This window comes from Cheilinus undulatus, linkage group 15, assembly GCF_018320785.1.
Source record: "Cheilinus undulatus linkage group 15, ASM1832078v1, whole genome shotgun sequence".
Taxonomy (NCBI): domain Eukaryota; kingdom Metazoa; phylum Chordata; class Actinopteri; order Labriformes; family Labridae; genus Cheilinus; species Cheilinus undulatus.
In genome coordinates this window covers 43,791,692-43,810,612 of record NC_054879.1, presented here as the reverse complement: position 1 = coordinate 43,810,612, position 18,921 = coordinate 43,791,692, and the positions used below count along the sequence as shown (strand labels likewise).

The window sequence follows — 18,921 nt, the reverse complement described above, 5'->3', positions numbered from 1 at the left end:
CAGATGGATGTGTGAAACAAATCCAAATGGCGTGCCAGGTTTTCACTTAGATTGAACAACTCTAAAGTATTCTTCAGTGGGTAGTTCAGGTTTCCCCCTCAGTGTTAACCGCCAAACTGTCCCTGTTCTGATTAAATAGAACCACTCCCACGACCTCTGTTTCAGCTGCAGCAGAGCAGCGGTTTAGGTGAAAATAAAACTCTTTAAAAAAAAAGTGTGCACCACCTGTTTGCCAAACAGCACCCAGAGTCTGAGTAACTACAATAGGTGGTGAATCAGAGCCTCAAATGTTGATGGTTAATTTTGGACAAAGCCGGACAAAAACACTACATAAGTGCTAATGTTAGACTGTATTGCTGTTTAAAAAAATGGGAACTTACTAGATAGTGGCACCCACTCACTTCCCTTATTTTCAATGTGGGATATTTGAGCTGCACCAACTGACAGATGGGAGTTTTACAGGGTTTTGTTTTGTGTTTATATGCTCTCCTTTATCGCTGGCAGGCTGACTCGCCATGTCACCTGAGTTTACATTTATAGTTTTTTTCACCTCTAACTGGAATTTTCCTTTTTATAGCACACGGACACACTCAGGTGATTTCCGCATGAATGACTATGGGCGGAGGGTGGTCAAAGTTCTCGGTCCAAAGTCAACAAACAGCCACAGTCTTAAGATGAAGGACCCTATCAGCACCTGCTCTGTGAGTATTCCTGTCACAAAGACGCTTTGGTATTTTCTTTAAAAGTTGAAAATGAGACTTAAATGTGTGTTCTGTTAAGACTGTGTTATCTGTCTTTCAGTATAACGAACTTTATCAAAATGTTAAACGGTTCTCAAAAACTGGGGAGTATTTCTGCAAAGAGCTCCTCACAGTTTTTCAGCAAAGGTAGGCTTCCCTACAGACAGACTGAAGTATTTATAGACGGGAGTCACTGTTTGACTCATGGTTGAAACCTTTCCTTGTTTTAGGGCTGAGCTGGAATTCACCTACGCCAAAGGACTTCAAAAACTTGCAGGCAAACTCATCAGAGCCTCTAAAGGAATGCCAAATAAGTAAGAAACACAGTTTGGATGTTTTTATGCTGTTCTCCTGTCTGTTTTGTGCTTTAATGACCTCTTCATGGGGACTCACTGCACACAGAAATAGTGGCATCCAGGGAAATAACATGCACCCAGCGAGTTAGACGTGATCTAAACATTGGCAGGTGTTGGGCTAATAAGCCCACAGCTCTAACCTTTTCATGCTGGCTCCCCCACTCAGTTCCACCTACAGCGCCTGGTGTCATGTGTCAGATGAGATGTACTCAAGAGCAGACGCCCACAGGTACTTTTCAACCTCAGTTTAACTGACCTGCCTGTTCAAATATTAAACAACTGTTTGGATTTTCAGTTAACTTTGTTTTTCGTTCAGATCATTGGGAAACGCATTTCAACAGGAAGCAATTCTGGAAATAAGACAAGTTCTAGAAGAGCAAAATAAGAGGAAGAGGCCTGTATGAAACTTATCTTTAATATTGACTCATTAATCTTTTTGTTGTGGTATCCAATCATGTTGTAAGTAAAACATTATCATTGACAGCTTGACAATGCCATTGAGAGAAATGGAAAACTTGTTACTGCAAACTGGAGTGAGCAACTCAAGGTAAAAGAATCCTGACCTCTCAGTAGATAAAGAGAAACAGGTTGATAATTTAGTATGAATTTGAGTAAGCTCTGGCAGGGGTTTACCCTCAGTTTCTATTATCAGGGTGAAGCCTACAGTGTCTATAGAAAGTATTCATCCCCTGTGGTGTTTTTCTCTTTTACTGATCTTATAAATCAACTATGGTCAATAATATTTGACTTTATAAAAAGAAAAAGTCTTTAATATCAGAGTGAATGATTTCTACAATTACAGTCAATGAAATAAAAATATTCACCCCTCCAAGTCAGTATTTAGTAGTCACATTTGGCTGCAATCACTACTGAGTCTGTGTGGACAGGTCTCAAGCAGGCTCAAACATCTGGACACTGCATTTTTACTCCATTCTTCTTTGTAAAACTGCTCAAGCTCTGTCAGGTTGTACAGGGATCAGGCGTGAACCGCCCTTTTCAAGTCCAGCCACTAATTCTTTATTGGATTGATGTCTGGGCTTTGACTCTGCCACTCCAGAGCATTCATTGTTGTCTTTAAACCATTTCTGTGCAGCTTTTGCTGTATGCCTCAGCTCATTGTCTTTTTGGAAAAAACTGTAGTTCTCTTGTAAAATGAATAAGATTGTCCTCCAGGATTTTCCTATATATTCCTACCTTTACAAGCCTTCCAGGGCCAGCTGTTGAGAAGCATCCCTACAGCATGATGCTGCCACCACTGTGCTCCACAGTGGGGATGATGAGTTTGTAGTGATGTGTGGTGTTGGGCCTCTTATCTGATGGCCAGAAAGCACCATTTTGGTCTCATCAGGCCACAGAACTTTCTTCCTCTTGATCATGGAGTCTCCCACATGCCTTTTAGTGAACTCTAGTCCAGATTTAATCTGAGTTTTCTTCAACAGTCACTTTCTCTTTGCCACTCTCCCATAAAGCTTTCACTGGAGAAGAGACCTAGCAACTGCTGTTGTAGAAGCTTGTACCTCCTTCAGAGTAGTCATAGGTGTCTTGGTGGCCTCTCTCACTAGTCTCCTTCTTGCACGCTCACTCAGTTTGTTAGGATGGCCTGATCTAGGCAGATTTACACATGTGCTATATTCCTTCCATTTCTTGATGATGGATTTAACTGAACTCTGGGGATGTTCAGTGCCTTTCCTCAGAGTTGATTGGGATATTCTTTTGTCTTCATGGTGTAATGGTAGCCAGGAATACTGATTAACCAGTGACTGGACCTTTCAGACACAGGTGTCTTTATACTACAATCACTCGAGACACATTGACTGCACTCAGGTGATCCCCATGTCACTGATTGTGAGCCTACTACAACAAATTGGTTGTTGAGGTTGTTAAAAAAAACTCATATTGATTTATAAAATCCACAAAAAGAGTTAAACATCCTCAAGATAAATTTCCTTCTCTGAATTTTGGAATAACATTGAAAATGTGCAAAACATGGATAAATCAAGATAAAGTAGAGCACAGTAACATTTAGAAAGATTCCCTATAATAACACATATTCATCAATTTATTAAGAATGCAATAATAAAATGTTTGATTTTGATTATTATTTGATTTTGCTTAGTCGGTGATATCAACATGGATTCTGTTGTTTTCATTTTAAACAGATCAAGAAGAAATTGGTTGGACTAACAAGAGAACATGAAGCTTTGTTCAACTTTGTTGAGAACAACAAACACATCTGCACTGAAAAAGAAAAACAAAAGGTACAATATAAGTCTATTTTACTCCTCTTCATATTTCCATTGTCTAGGAGTAAATACTGAGAAGCTACCATCACATTAATGACGTATATGTTGCCCCTTGTATTTGACTTTCAGATGCTGAACAGACTGACAAAGTCAGCAGAGATGCAGGCGCGGGTGGATGAGGAGTACTTTAATATCAACTTGGAGGGTCATCAAATGAGACTCAAGTGGGAAAACACACTGAAAAACTGCTACCAGGTGCACAAAAAATATGATCTAATTTTTAGAGTGGTCCTCTTGTGGAGAGAGGTTTTTTGTGAGTGGACAGGTTGGTTCAGTGTCTTTGCTCAAGGACACCTCATTTGTGATAAGAGTTAAACCAGGGAGTGTTTGGCTGCTAAAAATGATGAAGGACCACGGGGTCAGTTTATTCAAGCACTTTGTTTGGAGCACCACCACAGTCCACCAAATGTGTTATAAAACTTTTTTAAGCCAGTGCACCAGAATGAGAGGAATTACTATTATTCTGTCTAAAGAATTGCTCTTTTGGGGGGTTAACATGACCCCAAACTCAAAAAAAATGTGCACAGAATTCAAAAGTGGTGGCCATTTACATGTGATTTTGCTTTGTGCATGAGAATCACTAAATAGCCCCATACCACCCCCTAGAATACAACCCTGGACAACATTTGACACACATGCCCGAAGATCTAGAGCACAGGTGTCAAACTCAAGGCTCGGGGGCCAAATCCGGCCTGTGGAACAGTTAAATCTGGCCCACATGATGACCTCATGTTTCTGTTATAACTGGCCCATCAGTCTGAGGACTGCAGATTTCCTCAGGTACAAAAATGTGAACTTATCCTTGATGATTTAAGATATCCTTATTAAGTCAAAAAATCTGAAAAAATAAGGAGAAAATATTTAAACATGGAGTCAGGAATGTGGGAAAAGAAATTAATTTGTCTTTTAATTTCATATTTTCAAGTAAGCATCTCACAATTAGGACTCAAATTTAGGATTTTGACTTTTAATTTCATACTTTGAGGTTTTCAACTCCTAATATTGACTTCTCATTTAATATTTTGAGCTTTAAGATTCATAATTCTGATTTTTAAGTGAAATTTTGACCTTTTTAACCAATTATTTTGTATTTTATCTCATACTTTCAACTCCAAACTTTGACTTCATAATCCCATAGTTTGAATCATATTTTGACCTTTTAAACTCATGGTTTTTACTTCTTTTTAATATATTTGGTATTTAAAAAGATTATTTTTCTATTTCAATTTCATGTTTTGACCTTTTTGAACTACTAAATTTACTTTTCTCAGATTGTGAACCTTTAAACTATCTTTTTAACTTTTAAATGTCAAATCGTTTCTCATCAGTGCTAAGTTTTTTTTTTTTTTTTTTCCATTTTTTACTAGTGAAACAAGGTTGACAGTTTCTGGTTAAAAAGGTGACATTCACAATTTAAAATTTTGAATCATATTTTGACTCTTAATTTCATCATTACAAAATTTATTTCATATTTTGACCTTTAAAACTCATTATTTTGACTTCTTTCTAATATATTTGCCTTCAAAAAACATTATTTTTTAATTTCATTTTCATGTTTTGACCTTTTTAAACTAAAACATTTACGTTTCTCAGATTGTGAGCCTTTAAACTTATCTTTTTTAAGTTTGACACCCCTGATCTAGAGGCATATAGCATGTCCAGACTTGAGAAAAATGTACAAGAAGATGATTGCCAAATTTTGGCCATTTGTCCCCCTTTTCACTTTTTATCTGACTCACTTCAGATCTTTTTAGCTCATTCTAGACAAGATGATCAAACATTGTCAAAAGCTAGATTTTTGGTCCCAGGGCACATCCAATATTGGGGTCAAAGTTGGATGAATTATTTGGCAGAGTGCAAAAATAGTCCTAACTTTTAACTGATTATTTTATTTATCAAATTTCACAAGAATCATAAGACTCACAGCCTAAGCAGAGTCAAATGTCAGAGTTTTCATTTAGTCACAGTGCCACCTTCTGGTAACGGGAAGTTGCATCTTCTAAATTATGATTTGCCATTCCAACAAGGTTAACAATATCTTCCTTTAAATTGATTTGGAACATTCTTACATCATGGCCATCATGGATCCTCCTCTCAGCTGAGAGGAGGATCAAGAGAGTCACATTCAATAAGTCACATCCATTTCCTGAGAGGGGCGGAGTCAGACAGCTCAGTAACATTTAAAGCTACAGCCACAGAAACAGTTCATTCTGAGCAGGGCTGAAACAGAGGGGGATTTTAGACTTGCAAAAATCCAATACTGGAGTGTTTTTTTTTTGGCAGCAATCCTCACAGGCATGTTTTGGGGACCTCTGAGACCAACATAAACTTGTCTTGAAGGGGTAAAATATGTGTGACCTTTAATGACAGACCTGTGGGAATCTAAAGGCATCTCTGTCACGGTGCAGCACACCGCATCATGTAGCCACATCCTGCGGTTGCAACACACCAGCATGCACTGAGTTGTGAAAGCCTGTTATCGCCTCTTGCAAGGATGTCAAAATTCACATTTAATATAGCATGCATTAAAATTGCACAATATGTAATTCTAATGATCAATATCAAACTTTTCTTTTAGGCCAAACTCCTGCAGACCGTCTACATTAAACAAAAATTTACCTGCAATATTTTATGTTTAGATAGAAGAATTTCCCAACATTGGATGTTTAGAATCTCTGGTTTTGTTTCCCTTCTTTCAACCAGATATTAATGTCACTGTCTAGTCTTTTATTGGAGTTCAAAAATCTTGTTTTGTGAAAACCTTATTTTGAAGTTTTCAAAGTGGGTTGGCAAAAACATAACACTACATTATGCTTTCCAGATCATTCAAGAGCTGGAGAAACAGCGGATTGAAGTCCTCTGTGACATTTTGAACAGATACAACCTCTTCACGTCGGGCTTTGGGCAGACCATCAGTCATGTAAGACATATCCTCCTTTATCCTCACATGAATGCAGGACAAGTCCCTGGCTTAAATAAAAATATTTCTATCATTTTAGGGCCAAAAACAGATTGAACAGGCCACTCAAAGGGTGGACATGGACAGAGACATTCAAACCCTGGTGGAGGAAAACAACATCATGCATGTGGATAGCAAAGCTGAGTTTTTGATGGTTGATTATTATGTAAGTATGGTTTTTATGTACATCTCAGACACATTGCATTTTGGAGAGATGCCTGTCTGCAGGCCTAAGACTCATTCAGTGAGTCACCCATTCAGAAATACTCAAATGCATCTCTGCAGGGGGGTGTCTGTTTAATGGGAGCACTCATGCAGCAGATATGAAGAAGTACTTGTCATTTTGTGACAGGGTGTGAGATGAAGGCTGTTTAGTCAGTGAGCTCTGAAGTATATTTTTGTTGCAGGTCTACTTTAAAAACACAGTGGGATGTTCCTGATTTTTCTATATCTATGTGTAAATGTACAGCCCTGTAGCTTTGATGTATACTCTGCAGATTTTAACAGAGATTACCACAGTTACTGATGCTATTTTGATGTTGTCTGTATGAATCAGGAAGAAGAGAGCAAATCGTTCATGGGCAGAGAGAGAAGAAAAGACGCCATCAAACTCAAACTCCAGCGTCTGGAGGACAGCATCACAAGAACACAGAAAGACCGGGAAGGCAAGATTTTTAGTTGTTTCATTGGGATAATTAACCCATAAAAGCCTGAAAACCCAAATTATAGCCAGAAAATTCTAATTTTTTGGAACTGGAATGTTTATTTCACTTTCTACTGAAATCCAAAAAATGCATTACATTACATTTTTGGTAACTGATAATCCACTTGAGGGCATTTTTATCATTTATCAGATTGTATTCAGGAGTTTTATTAGTAATTTATGATCATATTGATTAGATAGAGGTATCATAAAAGTATGTATCAAATAGGATACAACAGGCTTTAAGGGGTTAAAACCCAGATTTGGTAATCCAGTATTTTCCAGCAAAGATCAGGTAATCCAGCTCATCTTTAACCTGGTTGTTCAAAGATCTGAATAGAAAATAAGCTTGAATTACCTGATCCTATCCAATTCTGTAATCCTGTTATTTTGACCAACTAAATTTTTAAGATTAAATCCTATGCAGTTGATTTAAATAAGGGCTGGGCAATTAATCACCAATTAGGTTAAAAATCACAATAGAGCCTGCTGCAATTTACAAATCACACAAGTTGCAATATTTCTTTAACTTAAAATACAATTTTAATAAATCTTTTTGGTTTTTTTGCAGTGGCAGAGATCTTATGCACATTATGCAAACATTAAAGCAAGGGTGTCAAACTCAAGGCCCGGGGGCAAAATCCGGCCCGCAAGAGGATCTCATATTTCTGTTCTAACTGGCCCATCAGTGTGAGGTCTGCAGATTTCCTCAAGTATAAAAATGTGAACTTATCCTTGATGATTTAAAATATCCTTGTTAAGTAAGGAGTAAAATATTTAGATAAGAAGTCAGGAATGTGGGAAAAGTAATTAATTTGTGTTTTAATTTCACATTTTCAATTTAGCATCTCACAATTAGAACTCAAACAGGATTTTGACTTTTAATTTCATACTTTGAGAATTTGAACTCATAATTTTCACTTCTCATTTAATATTTTGAGCTTTAAGATTCATAATTCTGATTTTTAAGTGATATTTTGACCTTCTTAACCAATTATTTTGTATTTTATCTCATATTTCCAACTCCAAACTTTGACTTCATAATCCCATAGTTTGACTTTTTAGACTCACAATTTAAAATTATGAATCATTTTTTGACTTTTAATTTCATGATTAAAAAATTATTTCATATTTTGACCTTTTAATCTCATGATTTTTACTTCTTTTTAATATATTTGCCATTAAAAACATTATTTTTCTATTTCAATTTCATGTTTTGACCTTTTTTAACTAATAAATTTACTTTTCTCAGATTGTGAGCCTTTAAACTCATCTTTTAACTTTTTAAATGTCAAAGTCATTTATCCTCAGTACTACATTATTTATTTTTATCATATTTTATTACCGGTGAAACAAGGTTGACAGTTTATGATTAAAAAGGTGACCCTGTTAGGCCCTCAGGTTGGACCTGAATCCAGAATCCAGCCCTGCTGTGATTGAGTTTGGCACCCCTGCATAAAAGTGTCATTTTTTAAATAATTGTTTAAAAAAATACTCCTTTTCTTGATAAAAGTGAATGACATAAAAATAATAATCCCTTACAATAAAGTGATTGACATCAGATTTGCAATATAAGCAAAAAGAGTTAGTTCATTCCATCTAACTTAGAAACTTAGTGTTAGATCACAAAAGTCTAACCCTAAGCTGCATCAGCTGATAGCCAGCATCACCTCCACCCCAGCTGCCTCCTTTATAGCTTAAAGCTTGTTGCACCTTCATATTCAGATACATGCTGCTATGGATTGATTGCTTCTGAAATAACTGTACTGTTTTCAGTACACATAGTCATAAATGTATCAGTCCATATGAGGGTTTCTACCTATGCACTCCCTGGAAAGTCAAAGCATGCTGCTTGACTAACCCAGGGAGTGTGTTCTGAGAAGAAACTTCTCCACCAAGTAAAATTGCAATCGCAATATTAGGAAAAACAAAATCCTAATTTGATTATTTTTGCAAAACATTCAGCCCTAATTTAAATCTGTTTTTTTTTTTTTTACTTTTACATAGCCAGAATTTTTCTATCCTATAAGAATTAAAGCATGAACATTACATATCAAACTCTGGACAAGGCATAAATCAAATTTCTATCAGTATAGCTATCTCAAAACAGAACCAAGGTTTTTTTTATTCAGTCACTTTTTAAATTTTCTTTATAGGCATTGAAAAACTGATAAAAAGCTACACAGAAAATCCCTCTTTTTCAAACCAGAAGAACCTTGAGGAAACAGAGCAGCAGCTGGATGAGGTAAGCAGAGTATGGTGTGTGGTGGATGGATAGTGGTGTGCACTAATGGACTTTTACTTTGAACTGATCATAAATTTGATCCACTAAGTGTTCTGTTCCTTCAGTGTACTCTAAAACTGGATCTCCTGGAGGCCACCCACTACAAACTCTCTTTATCGCTGTGTGAACTAGAGGGGAAACCCAAGTCCTTTCACCGATTTAAAGACAGCATTATGAAGTGGAAAGACAAGGTATGATTATTTGTTCTATGTTAAGGACAGGGGTGGAAGGTAGCTAATTACATTTACTCATTTCTGTAATTAAGAAGTTTTTTAAGGGCGGGTACTTGTACTTTTTCAGGTATGGTTTGAAATCAGTACTTTTACTTCTACTTCAGTATGTTTTAACCAGAGTAACTTTACATTATTCCCCCAAAAAAACTTAAAAAGGAAATTTTTCCCTCAGATATTATCCATTGCAAGTAGCATTAATCAGTTTGTTTCCCACACTTATACAGGAGGTTTAATTGTCAACCTCTATTTTTTGTCTGCATATTTCCATTGACTTTATTTGTATTTTTTCGCTGCTTTAATTCCATTTTTACTATTTTTGCCCATTTTTGACACTTTCATCCAGCTTTTTGCAATTTTTTCACCCCTTTAAGCTGCCTTTTGCAATTAAATGCCACTAATTTCCCGTTTTACTACTCGATGCTTTAAGCCCATTTTTCCCACCTTTTTTCTGATTTTTGCCCATTTAGTCATTTTTCACCCATTTATCTTTATGTTTTGCCACTTTTGGACCATGTGGGATTTATTTATTCTTAGTTGCTCAGAATTTTGAGAACATTTTGAAGAATCTCAGCCTTTAAAAGCAGCTTTTTAAGACAGAAATTGCATGAGGAAACAAATCTTATTCTGTCTTAGGACTGTGAGCATACCATCGTTCAACTGAGTCGTCCAGTCAAACTCAGGAGGACCCCGTTCAGATCCCGGCAGTCACTGAGAGCTTCAATCATTTACAAAGGACCTGCTCAGTTTGGGACACAACGATCAGTGGAGACCTCAACAAGTGCACCTGAGCAGGTCGCTTCATCAGCTACGACACAGGAAGCCGCAGCTGTGGAGTGTGACAGCACTGTGAACGGCGACCCGCCTCACACCGATGACAAAGAACAAGGTGATGAAACCAAAGAGATCTATGCAATGATTTATTTCCAATATGATGAAAAAAAGGTTTGCATTCATACATGTGCCAAGCAGTGATAACTATTGACATTTAACAGGTCAAATAACAGCAGAGATGAGCAGCCTGGGAAAATGTAAAGCGCTGTATGACTTCACACCTGAACATGAAGATGAGCTGACTTTAAAAGAAGGTAGGCGGCGACTAAACAGCACGTTCTCTTCCACAGTTATTAACCAGTCCTATGATGCATTATTTTCTCTGATTCACAGGAGATCTTTTAGACATTTATAGAAAGGAGGAGACTGGTTGGTGGTTTGGCCAACTGAACGGAAAGACGGGACATTTCCCATCAACCTATGTGGAGGAGCTACCCGTGTTGAGTAGCATCAAATCGTCTGAGGCCTGATCTGCAAAAATCATCATACCATTAAAGACTGACACTCCTGCAGCAGAAATTCAACTGAGGAAAACTCACAGAAAAAAATACAAATTATTGCACCTTCATCTGCCAACAAACTGGATTAGCTCACTCTCTTCTGAAGTTCTTGATGCTGTGTTTGTACATTTTAAACCTTAATCATTTTTTTCTCATTATTTATTCCTCATTTTGTACAGAATAAAAACTAGAATGGGCATTTCATAAATATGTTTAAATAGATCAAAAGTACAGATTTAGCCGACCAGTTTACTGACTCCTTTCATTTGAGTGACTACTATATGAGCAACAATAAATGGAGAATGTTAAAGTTATAATGAATGTCTGATTACTTCACGTATCAAAGACCTGTCAGTATTTCCACCCAAACATACTGAGGGTTTGAATCACTGTCAAGGAAGAAGTCTTCGGGAAAATACAATAAGACCAAGCTTTGAAAAAACAAGACAAGCATGAGCACAAACAAAACAACAACCAGCAGTTATGACTTTAAAAGTCCACACTCAGTGTAGTTTCTTTATAGCAGGGGTCATCAACTACATTTGTACAAGGGCCAGGTTTTTTCTTGATGGATGCTTTGGGGACCAGGCTTTCAAATAAACTTAAATCAAGAGACATTAACATATTTTTAAATATTTTATTTTATGTCAACTGTATGCCATTTTCAGCCTCTAAAAGTAAAATCAGTCCTCATACTGTAGCCAGCCACAAGGGGGCAATTGAGATATTTTAGCTGAATGCATGGAGGCTGTTATGTTCTCCATTACTGCTAATATGGTGTGTCCCGACTGGAGAAAAACCTGTGTGAGAAAAAAGGTCTTTAGTTTTGGATATCAGGCAGGAAAAGGGTTGAGGTTGAAAGAAAGCAATTGTTTTGATCAAGAATGAAATTAAAATGTGTGTTTAACTTGGGTGGGTGACTGGTGGTGTTCTATAAAATGATTCAAACATTTAACCAATCTGGACAATTTATAACAATCTCATTTTTATAGTAGCTGTAGGGAATTTTATAAAGCTGCCTTATATGCATCAAGCTATTTCTTTCTTTGCATATTTCAGAATTTAATAATGTTCTGGGGGCCGGATGGTAAGATGTGGGGGGTCTGATGTGGCCCTCGGGCCGCCAGCTTGCTTTATAGTTAAAAGTAGTCCAGTAAGAAGCAAACATTCATTGTTTTGCTTTTAATCCTCCCACCTGTCCACTCTCAGCACCGTGCCAGAGCGATAAACTCCTTCCTGATGTTTGCCAGGAATGCAGGTAGGTTATTGGTCTCCTGAAGCCGACTCTCAAAGACTGGCAAACACTCGAGGGGAGGGTCACTCGACACAACTGCAGACAATAAAGACTTGAATTATATTATAGAACCTTTGATTATAGATGTTGCGGACTAAATCATGTCATATTAACTCTTTATATTGTTGCAAAAAAGAGAAATTTAACTGTTTAATACTTGTCACAAATATAACTTTGCCATGAACACATGAACATGGCGTCACTTTATCTTTATAAATGTACAGTATTCTTAATGCTTAAGATAACATTGTCAGACCTAAAGTGCTGTGAAAAAGTATTTTCCCTCTTTCTGATTCCTGATTTTTTTGCATTATTATCACACTTAAATGTTTAAGATCATCAAACCAATTTTAATATCTCACAAAGACAACCCAAGTAAATACAAAATGCAGTTTCTAAATGATAATTTTATTTATTAAGGGGAAAAAAATCCAAACCAATCTGGTCCTGTGTGATAAAGTAATTGCCCCCTGACCCTAATAACTGGTTGTTCCACCCTTGGCAGCAAAAACTACAATCAAGCGTTTGTGATAACTGGTGATGAGTCTTTCTCATCACTGTAGAGAAATTTTGGCCCACTCCGCTTTGCAGAATTGTTTTAACTCAGCCATATTGGAGGGTTTTCCAGCATGAACTGTCCATTTAAGGTCACACCACAGCATCTCAATTTGACTTGGCCACTCCAAAACCTTAAATTTGTTTTTCTTGAGCCATTCAGAGGTGGAGTTGCTGGTGTGTTTCAGGTCGTTGTCCTGCTGCATAACCCAAGAGCACTTGAGCTTGAGGGCATGAACTGATGGCCGGACATTGGCCTTCAGGATTTTCTGGTAGACAGCAGAATTCATTGTTCCATCAATCACAGCAAGTGGTCCAGGTCCTGAAGCAGCAAAGCAGCCCCAGACCATCCCACTGCCACCACCATGTTTAACTGTTGGCATGATGTTGTTTTTATCAAATGCTGTTTTATTTATACTCCAGGTGTAACGAGCCACACACCTTCCAGAAAGTTCCACTTTTGTCCTGTCAGTCCACAGAATATTTCTCCAAAAGTCTTGGGGATCATCAAGATGTTTCTTGGCAAATGTGAGACAAGCCTTTGTGTTTTTTTGTCAGCAGTGGTTTTGGCCTTGGAACTCTCCCATGATGCCATTTTTGCCCAGTGTCTTTCTTATGGTTGAGTCATGAACTCTGACCCTAACTGAGGCCAGTGAGGCCTGCAGGTCTTTGGATGTGGTTCTGGCTTCTTTTGTGACCTCCTGGATGAGCCGTCATTGCGCTCTTGGAGTCATTTTGGTTGGCTGACCACTCCTGGAAAGGTTCACCACTGTTCCCAGTTTTCTCAATGTGTGGATAATGGCTCTGACCGTGGTTCGCTGGAGTCCCAAAGCCTTGAAAATGGATTTGTAACCTTTTCTAGACTGATAGATTTCAATCACTTTGTTTCTCATTCGTTCTTGAATTTCTTTGGATCGTGGCATGATGCGTTTCTTTCTGAGATCTTGTAACCTACTTCACTTTGTCTGACAGCTTCTATGTAAGTGATTTCTTCATTCCACAAATCTGGCAGTAATCAGGCCTGGGTGTGGCAAGTGAACTTGAACTCAGCTTTCCAAGAACTGTGGATAATCACGGTTACGTCATGATTTAACAAGAGGGGGCAATAACTTTTTCACATTTTTTCCACCCTTAAAAAATTAAATAATCAAGAATCAGAGAGGGGGCAAACACTATTTCACGACACTTATATACATATATATATAAAATCATATGTAAGGTCAGAATTTTACTTAAAAACCAGATCAACTGAGACTTGATGAAGATATCTCCAAGCTTTTGATCTTTAATATACTGTATCTTTATATTGTCATTGTCTGACAGCTTCTATTTAAGTGATTTCCTCATTCAACAAATCTGGTGGTAATCAGGCCTGGGTGTGGCAAGTGAAATTGAACTCAGCGTTCCAAGAACCGTGGTTAATCACAGTTAACTCATGAATTAACAAGGGGGGTAATTACTTTTTCACAAAGGGCCAGGTAGGTTTGGATTTTTTTCCCTTGATAAATGAAATCATCATTTAGAAACTACATTTTGTATTTACTTGGGTTGTCTTTGTGAAATATTACAATTGGTTTGAAAACCAGAAACATTTAAGTGATAAATATGCAAAGAAATCAGGACTCAGAAAGGGGGAAAATACTTTTCACAGAACTGTATATTATACACAGACTTGATAATATTGTGTTGGGTTGTTACCTACATTCAAAAATTATACAGAATGTTGCAATACTGAATGTGTGTAGAACTTACTCTGATAACATCCATCTGCTTTAATTCCCATTGTGACAACGTAGGCGCTGTCCTGATCTGATGGGTTGATATTCCGGAAAACAAACTGCAACTTTTCACCTTTACAAGAACAATAAATACATTAGATTGCATATACTTAAAAATAGATATACTACAAAGCCTACAAAGATCATTTTGTAAATCGAGAGTGCATGTTTACTTCTACTGACAGCACAGTTACAGATGTAGATGAAATTCTTAGACCCAATCATGGGGTCTAGACCTGATGGTGGCCCAGTCAGGATTTACTAATACTTTCTCATTAAGCTGGGGGCCCACAAACATCCAGACAGAAAACCCCTAAGCTGTACATAGTCAAAACCCTCATAGTCTCCCCATACGTTCCTATAAATGTATTAAAACAGTGAAAGTCAAAACAAACAGGACTCATTAACACAGGACATGATAATGTTATTATATGCCCTACCTTTAACCAGTTGTGATTTGCCAAGGATTGTTCGCACCTCCAGCCCCAAATGTTCCTGAAAGACTAGTCTGGCTTTCCCTAGATTCTTCAGTCTGTCTTTGTTTACTCTGTTTTGTGAATGGATTACTGAAAAGAGAATAAAAGAAAAGCGTCAATGACTGAAACACCTGTATACTACAGTCAAACACAGAGTTCTTTCATAATCACTAGTAACTTCTTTAAGAATATTAACTTACACTCCTTTCTCTTGGCTTGCTCTTCTTTAAGTTTCTCTATTTTCTGGATAAGGTCGTCTTTATGCATCTCCTTCTGTTGTATTTCAGACATGACTTCGGAAACAGCATGCCATTTCTCCTTCAGTGATGCGTTTTTTTGTTCCAAGTCTGTGAGAAAATACTGCATTAATCCAAGGAAGTGTTTATTAAAAACAACTACACTCTTATTTCAATTTTGCTCAAGGGACTGTAGTGCAAATCAGAAAACAGTCATTCAAATCAGAAAAATTATTTTAGCGATGGAGCGAAAATGTGGATAAAATTAAGTTGATGTAAATGAACGTTTTCACATGCAGACAAAGGTAAAATGGTGTGCATATCAACTCACCTTTTTTGAATGTATGTATTGTCTCAAACAGTATCTCGTCATCCTTGCATTTCTTTGAACAGGAATCTTCACAGATGGAAAAAAGATAAATTCATGTTAATTTAGATAGTTGCAAAAATGATAGGCCTTATCCTGTTCCCAGCTCTGCAGTGATAAGTTCGGATATCTACACTCAAAATATCCCTAGAAATGCTTCGAATCTACTTTCAAGACAACCATGCATATTTCACTGCATGACATAGATGCTCGAAAGCAATTTGATAGATAAACACTGATATTCTGAACATAACTGTCAAACATACCAAGTGCAGACTTGACAAACTGTCTGTGAGACTGGCACAGCTCTGTGGTGGCATCGATTATTTCACCATATCGTTTGAGCTGTTTGTTGTGGATCTCCTCCATTGCACTGGTGAATCTGTCACTCATGCTTGGATCAGTGATGGACATCATGGTTACTGGATGTTAGACAATCTACAACAGAAAAAACAGTAAAAATTCACTTTCATCCTGTATCAAACTTTGAAGATATATATTTTCTAAAGCTTTGATGGGACTTAACTGAAAACAAACACAAAGAGGCACTTTAAAAGTTTTTTTTTTTTTTGGGAGCCTTTCTATGCCTTTATTATAGAGGAGCGCTGTGGATAGACTTGGAAACAGAGACTTGGGAATAGCATGAGAGGAAGGAGCCACAGGCCAGAATTGAACCCAGTCTGCCAGCATATTTATCTAATATTAACAACCTCAGAGCAGACAGAGCCTTGCACCCCCTTAAGATCTCTGGCACCCCCTTAAGGGGGTCCTGGAGCCCAGGTTGCTGGGAAAGCTTCAATAGGAAAGCTTTGAGAAAAGGCAGAGGTTTTGAAAAAAACTAGGAGTCTGATTGGATGAATGTTCTGTCTGTCACATCTCTACGGGCCAATAAGAGCAACAAAACACGTCACATAGCAGCTATCGAGCTGGACATGCACAGCTACCGAGGAATAGCGCAAAACATGGCGACTATAGACATGTCAGTACTCAACTTTTGTCATTTTTGAAAAGAAAACAATTCACTGCTGTTCATTGTTCTTCTTTTAACAAAGAATTGTTGTCAAGTTCTGTTAAAACTTATGCTTTAGCAGCATCCACGCTAAGCTCTTCCGCCATGACGGCACCAGCTCTTGCTGCTGCTTGTTTACGTCATGACTCTCCCGTGCCTGAAAGTACTGCCCCTCGTCGCTGATTGGTCCTGTCACTTTCTAACCGGGCCCAAACAGTTCAGATGGGAGCTTAACAAGATGGATTCGCCCGTGAAAAACAAGGAAACGGGCGTATCCATCTGCTTTGCAAGGTTAGGTAGGTAATAGGTATTGGATGTATTGGTGCTGGGTCAGTACCTGATTTTGGGTATTCATTCATAGTCCTGAGGTCCGAACCATTACACTTGGCCATCTACACCCCAAAATTTACTGTTAATATGAGCTGTAATAAGAGTAAATTTTAATCAGTGTGAATTACGTCAAAGAAATTATGACTAAAAATGTTCGTTGGCAGCCTTTTTTCCATGACAAAAACTAGACTAAAACTAACAAAAATACATCTGTGATGACAAAAACTAAACTTCAAGATGACTAAAACTAAACTGAAATGTAATGTAGTTTTTGTCAAACTTTCGAAATCCCTGATATTTCTCCACTGCGGGTAAATCTGTCAAAAAACAATACAGCTGTAGCTATTCTGCCTCTCAGCCGTAGAAAGCAGGGACCCCAGGTTTGGCAGAGTGCAGAGGACACACTAACATGACTTGGTAAAAGATTCAGGTACAATAAATGCTTGGACTAAAAGTAAAGACTGAAATGTGAGGACTTCTCATGGACTCAAACTAGACTAAAATGTTTTTGGGTTTTCATTGACTAAAACTCGACTAAAAAGAAAAGGATAAAAATGACTAAAACTAAAATGCATTTCATTTAAAGACTAAAACTAAGCCTAAAATTAAAAATAGCTGCCCAAGTTAACACTGACTTTAATGTTGAGTTGTGTTGCAGGCAGCATGACAAATGGTTTGGACTGGTAAAAGATAACACACTCTTCCCCATGGTTAAGCATATTTACCCAACGGCCTGTATCGTTGTACCAATGACTCTCTGAATTACTCAAAATAAAGAAAGAGTTTAAGAGATGTTTTAAATAAACAAAACTTACAACAAAACAACTGATTTAGCATTTCTGATTTTATACTTGGACACTGTGTTAAATAGTGCTTCTGATAAAAATTTTTAGGTTGACTTTGGGAAGAAATTAAATGAAATTGTGATCGATATTATTTATGGTAAGAAAGGAGGGGCCAGGATTTATTTTTAAGATCAAGACATTCAAATATTAAAAAACGGCGGTTTCTGCAAACTAAAAAGTGACCAGATGACCTCATAAGGATGCACACCACAGATATAAATAATACTTTCAACGTAATGTTTATATCAGTCCTCACACTTGACCCATCAACATTTCCAACTTCTTGACATCAGTTCAAACGCCATCTCTGAATGTATACAGACTAGTGATTCCACTTTTGTTATCCCCACAAACAACAAGCAGAAGATTTATTAGTTTTCCCGACATCCCCTGACACCACTGTATGACAGGGAGAGAGGCAAACAAGCCAAGATGCTAACTTCCCCAGGCTAATGTGTAACGCTCGGAGAAATGTTATCTGTTCGTTATTTGTTCCGAATTAACGGACCATGTTCACGTACTCTCTAAAACATGGAGCAATGCTGTGGTCCGGTACTGTAAGAACGCTCATGAAATTGCTTTTTTTTTCTCCAAGAGGAACATTTTATCCGATACAAAAACACTCAGAGTGGATACAAGACTATCTACTAGCAACTAGCAACATCAGAGGCTAACACCAACATTAGCTGAGAAACATCCCCGGTAACGTATCCGTCACTTCAGCCTCTCGACTTATCAGAAAGAACCAGATGAGTACTTTAAAGTATAATTTTAATTCGTTTTTCTATCCGAATTCAGACAGAATACTTACGTTATAATATGCCGCTGTTGGCTAACTCTTTATGTTTGGCGTATTAAACTAGCCGTTATTTTCAAATATCCGCGGTTTACAGACAGGAACGGGGCGGGGACTGGACGCCGGAAATGACGCCATTAGTATTCTTCTTCCGCTGGAACATAAACTAAATATTGCTTTAAAATTCGAATGGGAAATGTTTTCTCTAGGTGAATAGAACCGTGCACTATATTTTGTTTAATCTTAAAATTAAAATGCTTACAGGGGTTTTATAAAGCCCCTTCAATTCTATATGAATGCACAATGCAGCCCTTAAGCTCTTACTG

At 37.4% G+C, this 18,921-nt stretch overlaps 2 protein-coding genes across 3 annotated transcripts; one reads left to right on the top strand and one right to left on the bottom strand.

Moving 5' to 3' along the window:
• The first annotated feature begins 605 nt into the window (after positions 1-605).
• Positions 606-11,405, top strand: nostrin (nitric oxide synthase trafficking). 2 transcript variants are annotated; one of them, XM_041807881.1, is made up of 16 exons: positions 606-701; positions 802-887; positions 971-1,054; positions 1,263-1,325; positions 1,413-1,494; positions 1,581-1,643; positions 3,256-3,354; positions 3,469-3,594; positions 6,221-6,319; positions 6,399-6,524; positions 6,915-7,023; positions 9,218-9,306; positions 9,411-9,536; positions 10,212-10,464; positions 10,571-10,663; positions 10,743-11,405. In XM_041807881.1, exons 1-16 carry the CDS (start codon positions 606-608, stop codon positions 10,877-10,879), a joined length of 1,731 nt encoding a protein of 576 aa, XP_041663815.1. In that variant the 3' UTR covers positions 10,880-11,405. The 2 variants fall into 2 exon arrangements, with proteins under 2 accessions (XP_041663815.1, XP_041663816.1); XM_041807882.1 differs by lacking the exon at positions 1,581-1,643 and having other exon boundaries at positions 657-701.
• Positions 11,406-11,532: 127 nt separating this feature from the next.
• On the bottom strand, positions 11,533-18,725 carry spc25 (SPC25 component of NDC80 kinetochore complex). Its single transcript, XM_041807884.1, has 8 exons — positions 18,611-18,725; positions 15,882-16,053; positions 15,580-15,645; positions 15,213-15,359; positions 14,977-15,102; positions 14,511-14,609; positions 12,105-12,239; positions 11,533-11,709 (listed from the first exon to the last, which is right to left on the bottom strand). The coding sequence occupies exons 2-7, from the start codon at positions 16,030-16,032 to the stop codon at positions 12,115-12,117; spliced, it is 714 nt and encodes a 237-aa protein (XP_041663818.1). The 5' UTR covers positions 16,033-16,053; positions 18,611-18,725; the 3' UTR covers positions 11,533-11,709; positions 12,105-12,114.
• Between the last annotated feature and the right edge of the window lie 196 nt (positions 18,726-18,921).

What these genes read in the sequence shown, in the direction of transcription:
- nostrin (XM_041807881.1), top strand. Translation starts at nt 606, where the DNA reads ATGAATGACTATGGGCGGAGGGTGGTCAAAGTTCTCGGTCCAAAGTCA. An exon ending in TCTAAAGGAATGCCAAATAA is followed by an intron (nt 1,055 to 1,262) that starts GTAAGAAACACA and finishes TCCCCCACTCAG; the next exon opens with TTCCACCTACAGCGCCTGGT. An exon ending in AACACAGAAAGACCGGGAAG is followed by an intron (nt 7,024 to 9,217) that starts GCAAGATTTTTA and finishes TTTTCTTTATAG; the next exon opens with GCATTGAAAAACTGATAAAA.
- spc25 (XM_041807884.1), bottom strand. Translation starts at nt 16,032, where the DNA reads ATGATGTCCATCACTGATCCAAGCATGAGTGACAGATTCACCAGTGCA. An exon ending in CAAATCACAACTGGTTAAAG is followed by an intron (nt 14,610 to 14,976) that starts GTAGGGCATATA and finishes GTTCTTGTAAAG; the next exon opens with GTGAAAAGTTGCAGTTTGTT. An exon ending in AGCAGATGGATGTTATCAGA is followed by an intron (nt 12,240 to 14,510) that starts GTAAGTTCTACA and finishes TATTGTCTGCAG; the next exon opens with TTGTGTCGAGTGACCCTCCC.